The sequence below is a fragment of the Salvia hispanica genome, chromosome 4, assembly GCF_029641045.1.
Source record: "Salvia hispanica isolate PSC_SH4W2 chromosome 4, Shi_PSC_v1, whole genome shotgun sequence".
Classification (NCBI taxonomy): domain Eukaryota; kingdom Viridiplantae; phylum Streptophyta; class Magnoliopsida; order Lamiales; family Lamiaceae; genus Salvia; species Salvia hispanica.
The window spans coordinates 58,837,262-58,845,833 of NC_142695.1; the positions used below are offsets into that span (position 1 = coordinate 58,837,262).

General features: G+C 37.1%; 1 protein-coding gene and 1 pseudogene across 2 annotated transcripts; one reads left to right on the forward strand and one right to left on the reverse strand.

Annotated features, from left to right (window-relative positions):
* The first annotated feature begins 2,826 nt into the window (after positions 1–2,826).
* LOC125191628 (universal stress protein PHOS32 pseudogene) lies at positions 2,827–4,039 on the forward strand (annotated as a pseudogene). Its single transcript, XR_016129094.1, has 2 exons — positions 2,827–3,663; positions 3,829–4,039. The product of XR_016129094.1 is annotated as a universal stress protein PHOS32 pseudogene (transcript).
* Positions 4,040–4,152: 113 nt separating this feature from the next.
* Positions 4,153–8,207, reverse strand: LOC125197444 (T-complex protein 1 subunit zeta 1). Its single transcript, XM_048096185.2, has 15 exons — positions 7,990–8,207; positions 7,856–7,919; positions 7,407–7,542; positions 6,759–6,910; positions 6,623–6,670; positions 6,377–6,469; positions 6,172–6,278; positions 5,959–6,073; positions 5,784–5,870; positions 5,460–5,664; positions 5,175–5,269; positions 4,944–5,012; positions 4,698–4,805; positions 4,503–4,621; positions 4,153–4,374 (listed from the first exon to the last, which is right to left on the reverse strand). The coding sequence occupies exons 1-15, from the start codon at positions 8,121–8,123 to the stop codon at positions 4,299–4,301; spliced, it is 1,608 nt and encodes a 535-aa protein (XP_047952142.2). The 5' UTR covers positions 8,124–8,207; the 3' UTR covers positions 4,153–4,298.
* Positions 8,208–8,572: the final 365 nt, after the last annotated feature.

The window sequence follows — 8,572 nt, forward strand, 5'->3', positions numbered from 1 at the left end:
GTATGAAATTTACTAATTATATTTAGGAATTTAGACTTTTAGTGGACTTTCTGTTGAAATTGGAATGAAATTTCCTAATTATATCCCATTAATTTGCTATTTGGATATTAATATGTAAAATCAAAACAAATAATTTCTATGTTGGGTTTTTCTATGTTTCAATTCCTAACTTATCATAATTTAAAACACATAAAAGTTATTTAAAGATCTGCTATTTGTAAAACTTTTATGTGTTGGACAATTTGGACTAATTATGTATCTTTTATGAAGACTAGATTCGTTGCTCATGAAATAGTACTGATTAATGATTACTCGATCTTTTTTATTAAAATTAAATTTCTTACGTCACTTATTTCACGTCATCTTATTCTAGAAAGGAAACACTATTAAAATTAAACAAATAGTTAGTGGATAGTAATTGATATAAAAATTATAACACCATTATCTATGATCCAGGAAAATACTCAAGGTTGACTGATATTCAAATAAAATTTGTTTTATTTACTTACGCGCTCGTGAAAAAATGCTAGCTAACTGAAAATTTAATTTGACAATGAATAATGGTGGAATGCCATCTGTAATTCTGTATACATTTACATCTTAATAGTTATTTTTAAAAATATATAAATATTACGAGCTATTTAATAGTTATTTTGCCTTTTTGCGACAGTAAATTACTAAAATTAGTTGACCTTAGCTTCTTTCCTCAAATTATACAAATATAGTTACAATATCTATAATTGAAATTATTTCCCACCATACAAATTGCTAATTTAGAAGTTGATTAAATTGTCCCCAAAATCTATGAAATTATAATATAGAAGTAATTAACTATTTGGTGGGCCCATTAGTATTCATTCTGTCGTAGCACTATTAAACAAGTGTTCAAATTACTTTACGAGTTCTTTTTTTATTATTTCTGTTAATTTTCTAATCATGTTATGAAATTCTTAGATTCACACTAACAGATATATACACTCTCCCAAAAATCCGTAAAACAACGAAGTTTTTCCGATGAATACAATTAGAATGAAATTATTCCAAAAAAAAAAAAATTGTTGTCTAGTGGACCACAACAGAGCCTGAACTCTTTTCTCTTTAATGAAGTGATCGAAACTCATCCTTTACTAATAATATTTTAATTACTTTTTTAATCTATTTCTTTTTTACTTTGTTAATTTTATATTAAAATCTGTAGTGAATCTAAATTGCATATTTTTTTGAAACGGAGGAGTACAATAAAAAAATGTTGTACAATTGATCATATGATAATATCAGTGTATTCGTTGAATGGGTTAATGGACAAGGCCATTATAATCTATGATACATAGAAATTGACATGTACTCTCTTTGAGTCATAATAAGAGTCTTATTTTGTCATTTGGATATGTTCCAAAATAAAATATTATTTCACTTTTAGCATAAATAGTAAGTAGGTTTTACATTTAAACAACTTATTCCACTCATATTTTATTATAAAACTAATATATACATATATATAGAGGTGCGTTAGAATGATAACTATAAATATGGTGATAACCTAATAACCTATCATTTAATGGGTCAAAAATATCATTTTTACTAAAAATGATATTTATACACTATAAAATGGTAATTTTTCAGCATGCATACAATGATACTTTTATTCCATAAAATGATACTCCCTCCGTTCCAAGATATTAGACCCTTATTCATTTTTGGGGTGTCCCAACATATTTGGACCATTTCTATTTATGGTAAAAATTTACTTCACTACCAACTCCACTTACACCACTAAACAACATCTCCTAAATTCCTGCCCAAAAGAAAGGGCTCTAATATCTTGGGACGGAGGGAGTATTATGTTCTATAAAATGATATATTCCGTCCATAGAATGATAGATTATTAGATTATCACCATAAATATGGGTTATCAATTATCATATGATCACATCTATATATATATATATATATATATATATAGGGTTTTGATCTATGAAGACCAGATTTAAATACAGAAACACAGAACAAAGTCATACACGTAGGGCATTTTTAGGTCATAGTTAGTTTATTTTTAGGTCATGCTAACAAAGTATAACCTAAAATGATCTTAACATGACATAAATCCAAATCTTATAATATGACCTAAAACTACTTAATTCCGACCTCCGTATTTTTGGTTAATTATTGACCATTAAATCATCTAATCTTAGGGCCAAGATTTAGGCTGCATTTCTGGATTTAAATGCATTCTTATTTTGATCATCTCATCTATATTATATATATATATATATATATATATATATATATGAGATTCATATCCCACTAACTTATTCAACCTATTTTTCTTTACATTTTTTAAAATCCGTATCATAATCAAATACTCCCTTCGTCCCAGATAATTTGACCCAGTATTCCATTTCGGGCTGTCCCACATAATTTGTCTCATTTTACTTTTACTATTTTTGGTAATGGACCTCATATTCCACTAACTCATTTCTACTCACATTTTATTATAAAACTAATACTTTAAAAGTAGGACCTACATCCCACCAACTTTTTTAACTCACTTCCCATTAAATTTCTTAAAACACGGGTCAAAGTGTCCCAAATTATTTGGGACAGAGAAAGTAGGACTCCTATTGCATGACGGATAGAGTATTTTATATGGACATATTATCACGTAATATATTTACCTAATCACAATTACATAAAAATTCCTCTCACTTCATAACTTTATTACGACTACTAACTACATGTAACATGTGTCTGAACCACTGAATTTTTACTCGAACTAACTCTCCCGCCTTCATCTTCGGCCCAATTCTGTTACCACCACTCCTTACTTCTCTCCCAATCTCCCAACAAACAACTTTCCCCCAAAAATTCCACAACCACACCCCCACAATCTCCGATCATGTCTTCACCGCCGGCCGCCGCCGATCCCCCAAAACTCCACATCCAGCCCGTCCAAGTGAACACCTCCTCCCCTCGCTTCCCCCCTCCCCCGGCCACCCCCAACTCCATCTACGCCTCCTCCTCCTCCTCCCCCTCCCTCCGCCGCATCGCCATCGCCGTCGACCTCAGCGACGAGAGCGCCTTCGCCGTCCGGTGGGCCGCCGACAACTACATCCGCCCAGGCGACACCGTCATCCTCCTCCACGTCCGCTCCACCTCCGTCCTCTACGGCGCCGACTGGGGCTCCTCCACCCCCACCAGCGCCGGCGGCTCCGGCGCCGGAAACCCCTTCACGAAGTCGTCGGCCGGCGGCGCCGCCGCCGCGTCGCCGCCGCCGCCGGCGGAGGAGGAGGAGGTCGACAGGCTCACGGCGCGGAAGGCGGGGAAGCTCGCGCAGCCGCTGGCGGAGGCGCACGTGCCGGTGAAGATCCACATCGTGAAGGACCACGACATGAAGGAGCGGCTGTGCCTCGAGGTGGAGCGGCTCGGGCTGAGCGCGGTGATCATGGGGAGCCGCGGGATCGGGGCGAAGGCGAGGGGTGGTGGGGACGGGAGGCTCGGGAGTGTGAGCGATTATTGTGTGCAGCATTGCGCGTGCCCCGTCGTGGTTGTGAGGTACAAGACACGGGACGAGGACGAGGACGAGGCGACCGAAGAAAGGGAGAGAGAAGATGAGGCATATGAGTTCCATGATGCCAATGATCAACTCACCAAGTGAATTAAGAGGTTCCTTTTCTTCTCTTCGATAATTAATTTTTCGCGTCTGACAAACTGAGTTGCGTTACTATAGATCTTGCATCCTTGTAACTGCATACGTGAAAGATCTTATGTTACAAATTCGTATTACGTATTATCAACTGAGTTGCACTTTTTTTTTTTTTTTTTTTGCAGTTATCTCGATGATCGAGCTTGGATTTGTTTGCTTCAAATGCTATTTTATCATAATATTGTCCTGAAGAAATTTGGAGCTTGAAGAAATAATTTTTTTTTCGTTCTTATACATATACAATCGGAAGATAAAGCCATTTCCATGTTATCTTACAATTTCATTTTTGTATATTGTATTTATATGTTTTTAACTTTCGACATTCATTTAAATTTTAATTTGGAGATGATTTGTACTCGATGAATATGATCAAATCTATTGAGTTAGTAGTTGTTTGCTATGGTTTTTTTATTTAGTTCAGATTGATCATTATCGGTAAAATGCCTTGAAAAAAAATCAAATTAACATTACCATTTTCACACTGTTGAATAATTTCAAGCAAATTTCATAGGAAAAATTCAAGGGTTAACACTTACATAAAAAGCTAACTATAAAAAGATCTGTGTGATTGAAAAAACATGAGAAGTCACTACAACTAGCTTGGTTTCCGCATGTTACGACCGGCACGAATCACCTCGTCCACGAGTAGCAGCTGCGACGCAATCACAGGCCTGCAATTTCACCAATAAGTGTAAGAAATGGAGCGAAAAATGAGGACATCAGCACACAGTCAAACAGTCGGAAGTGTTTTACCAACTGAGATAGATACTCGTCTCAAACAGTAAGTTTCTTGACATACCCCGAGTTTATAAGCTGGCGCTTGACGGAGTAGTTGTCAAATATGCCCTCCATTTGAGGGTCGATTGGTTCTCCCGTGTGAAGATTAAGTCCGACCACATTACCCTTATCGTGTTCTCCCTGAAAAGAATGAGGCAGTGTTGGGTGATGAATAACATTGAATGATCACAGTTTGGAAACATCAGACAATATTTACCGTGAGTTCAATTATCACGTCCTGGGTGTCGAGACCTGAGTTTTCAGCAAGTATCTTCGGAACAACGAGAAGCGCATCGGCAAAAGCTTCAACACCAAGTTGAGCACGCTATTCAAAGTTTCAACAGCACCAGAGTAAATCTCATAAATATGTTTAGATTAATCCCAGAAAAAAGGCAGAAAAGAATTATGAGTTCAAAGTTTCGTTTTAGATGAATGGATTTGCACAAAATCGAAAATCACATACTCCTTTAACGGTTTTCTTGACTTCATTAACCAGGTATTGTCTGGCTGCCACCTCAAAAGCCCCAGCACCCTGTGATACGCAGAAGAAAAACTCATTTTAATACATGGACGAGATCGTAGGTTTATTGCATATACAACAAATGAGGTCAACTCAGAAACTTTAGTATCATCGTGGACAAAGGAGTAATAGCTCACTTAAAATCACAAACATTCGACACATTTATTAACTCACTAGTACAACAGCTTCGTCTTCAATAGTATTTTTCACTGCCCTCAGGCCGTCACGAACAGCGTCCTTAATCTGAGCAATTGTATGATCATTTGGCCCTGCATGATGTTTGCGGGGTGCATTAGTAGTTGACACCCAATCTATATAGCCAAACGTTTCAAACACGACTGGATACAACAAACCGGTTGGACCATGGAAATAGAAGTAGAAACAATGAACATTATAAAGGAAACCATGGCCTACAGGCGTCGAGACACAGAACTTATGAGTGTAAGAAACTATGAGTACCTTTAATGAGAATTGTGCAGGAGTGGGGGTTTTTGACATTTTCCACGAACGTGTACTTCTCTTCTCCTAGTACATGTTCATTGACCAAGCCAGCCCAACCAAGGCACTCAGGGGTTAAGTCATCGACTGAATTGACAGCCTCTCCTCCACAAGCCAAAACCAATCTCTCCATGTTTCTCCTTTTCGCCCTTCGCAGAGCAATTATCTAAAAGTTATACAATTAACCAGAACAAGCAGAATTAGGATACAAAGATATGAAATAATTTTTCAGAATAAACTCATCAAAAAGAATAATTAAAATCAACAATGAAATCATCAACTTACTCCAGCTCGAGCAAGAAGATCCAATGATGGAGGATCAATTCCTTTCTGATTAATGACAGCGAAATTGCTGTCATTGTCAGCACACACCTGAAAGAAACACTAGGAGTTATCATCTTCGAAATGGAAATGTTGTGAATGATTAGTCATCCCAATGGTATGGGAGGCACAAGAACACCTTGTTTTTTAAATCAATAATCTTTTGGACCCTTTCATCAACAGATCGCCTTTCTGCTGCAACCATTGCTTCTCTCTGTTCTGCGCTTGAGTAAAAGAATCCTGCATTTACTTCACTGAACATAATATAGTCAGTCTTACATATCACGGCTATCAATAGAATAGAACAAGCAAAGAAATCATAAAACAAGCGAGCACAACATGCCACACTTACCTTTTCTCATATTCCAGTGACACATTACAAGTCAAAATGTAACAATTCTCTGCTCGGCGTTTCATATCTGGATGCCTTGAGCCATGGTCAAGAACAAGACCTTCAACCTAGATGCAGCAGTAAGATAATGACTATGTACTAGTTCAAGCAGGAAAATATGTAAGTCCAGTTGCCAACTTCAGTAGAAGAATAAATAATAACATACCAAGCGAGTATCTACATCAAACTTGTGGCGCATATGCATTATCTCAACCATAAAGAGATCAATAGGCTCTTCAGGCTTGCGGATGCAGAGAACCTGCAACAACATGAGAACATCTTGAAATGAAGGCAAGTAGCAATTACTTCAGAGTTCAGATGAATTAATGCAACTTAGCTACTATATAATGTATCAATCTTCTCAATGATAGGAGGATGTGAAAAGAAATTAACATTGAATTTAAGAACTTACAGCATTTACAACAATGTCGGTTAGTTGGTCAGCCAATGACTCGTACAACTGCACAAGAAACAAACAGGTATTCGATGTGTGAGCCACTGTTTAAGAGTTATATTCATTACTCAAAAATAGAGAGGTTGAGGAAAACCTTCGTCCTCAATGCTGTTCTTGCCACCATTTTCAGTATCTCTTTATCAGGTTCAGCACCCATGACTACAGGAGTCTTAAACTTTTCAAGAAACTGGAGTGTTGCTCTTTTAGCTATTTCAAATCCATCAACTAGAACACGTGGATGCATTCCTACAACAAGATGTTTAAAGTTTCACCATTAATGTTCACTACATCAAAATTGTAACTATTTCAAACATAGTTTGATAAGTGTCAGTTTTTTTAAAATCCTTAACAGAATCATATGACCAAATTAACCATCATTAATATAGAAACTATTATGCTGTAAAGAGGTCCCAGAAGGCTTTTACAAACACCATTAAGAGCTTCCAGTTACACTAGTTTTCTTTTGGGGAGGAACTAGTTACTTCAATACTCTATGCTAAAAGCTAATTTTGCATTAGATTGACCAACGATTCTAACAATTTTATCAGTTCCTTGCCCAAAAGCACCTAAATTAATACAGTACTTACAACAATAAGGAGTTATCCTGAAATTTTCACTTCCATTATTTCCATATTCTGAAATCCGAGCTTCCGTAATTAAACATACTCATATTAAACAGCATTACACTGGTAAGAGATCAGTCTGTACAAGTAAAATTCTTAATACCGTTAATTCAGCTCACCTTCGTCTATGTACCGCTCTGATTGTTTCATGAGCTCGCCAATAAAGATAACAGTAGAAGTGGTACCATCTCCACTCGTTTCATCTTGAGCCACAGCAGTCCGAGCAATCATTATCGCCGTAGGGCTTTGTATTTGCTGTCATTAAAAACTTTATAATAAAGAATCCATACTCTAAAAATGAAGCTGAGCATATACATAATACATTGCTATTGCTCCTATTCACTTCCAAGCTGAAATTTCCACCTTCAATTCAAGTAACAAACCTGAGAAATTTCTAAATTATTCCTTCCTATGAAAGATAATCGTAATCCAAGCTTCATTATAAAACATAATCACCATACGATAAATTGAAATCAGAAATGCGATTTTCATTCAATCAAAAACTCCAAATCAGTGAATCACACAGTCGAAACGCGAAATGAGAAACAATCAAGGATGCGAAACTAACCATCTCCTTCAGGAGAGTGTTTCCATCCTTGGTGAGCTTAATATCTCCCGCTCCACCAACAAGCCTGCAAATGCCAAATCCAAATCAATTAAATCCAAATCGCCAAAAAACGCAAGCGGAGAGATGAGAATTACATTTTGATAGTTCCTTTGGGGCCGAGATTGCTTTTGAGCACATCCTGGAGGCCTTTTGCGGCATTGATGTTCATGTGAAGAGCGTGAGACTTGTTCAGCACCTCCGCGTTCGGATTCAGCACCTTCAGCGACATCGTATCGGTCTGCCTCTCGCCGGAAAATCGATTGCGACGGAGCTAGCTGAGATCGGAGGTTCAAACTAGGAGTTTCGAGAGAAGAGTGAGAGTGAAGAGAGGGGTTTCAAATCTAGTAGCTGGGCCGGGCCGGGCCGGTGTGAATGGATATTTGATTCAACTGCGCGGGTTGAATTGGATTGGCCCAATGGGCTTAGCCCAATTTGATAAAGTCGATTTTTAAATTTTGGTGGGAAAGAAGATACACCTATATAATAGACAGACATCACATTACACTGTATTTAGAGTTTTTTGATAATTTGGTAATGCCTGGATATAAATACTTATATAACTATTTCCAAGTGTTTGATATTATGTAAGCATGTGTTATCCCTCTATAGCCCATCCAAGCCTGTAGCTTTTCCTCAAAATATAAGGACATGTATCTCAGAAATTTGGTCGGATAGCAT

Excerpts from the sequence above, each read along its gene's own strand:
- LOC125197444 (XM_048096185.2), bottom strand. The coding sequence starts at position 8,123 with ATGTCGCTGAAGGTGCTGAATCCGAACGCGGAGGTGCTGAACAAGTCT. Across the intron at positions 7,920-7,989 it reads CCCAAAGGAACTATCAAAAT|GCTTGTTGGTGGAGCGGGAG; the intron begins GTAATTCTCATC and ends TGGCATTTGCAG. Across the intron at positions 5,665-5,783 it reads ATCTTCTTGCTCGAGCTGGA|ATAATTGCTCTGCGAAGGGC; the intron begins GTAAGTTGATGA and ends TATAACTTTTAG.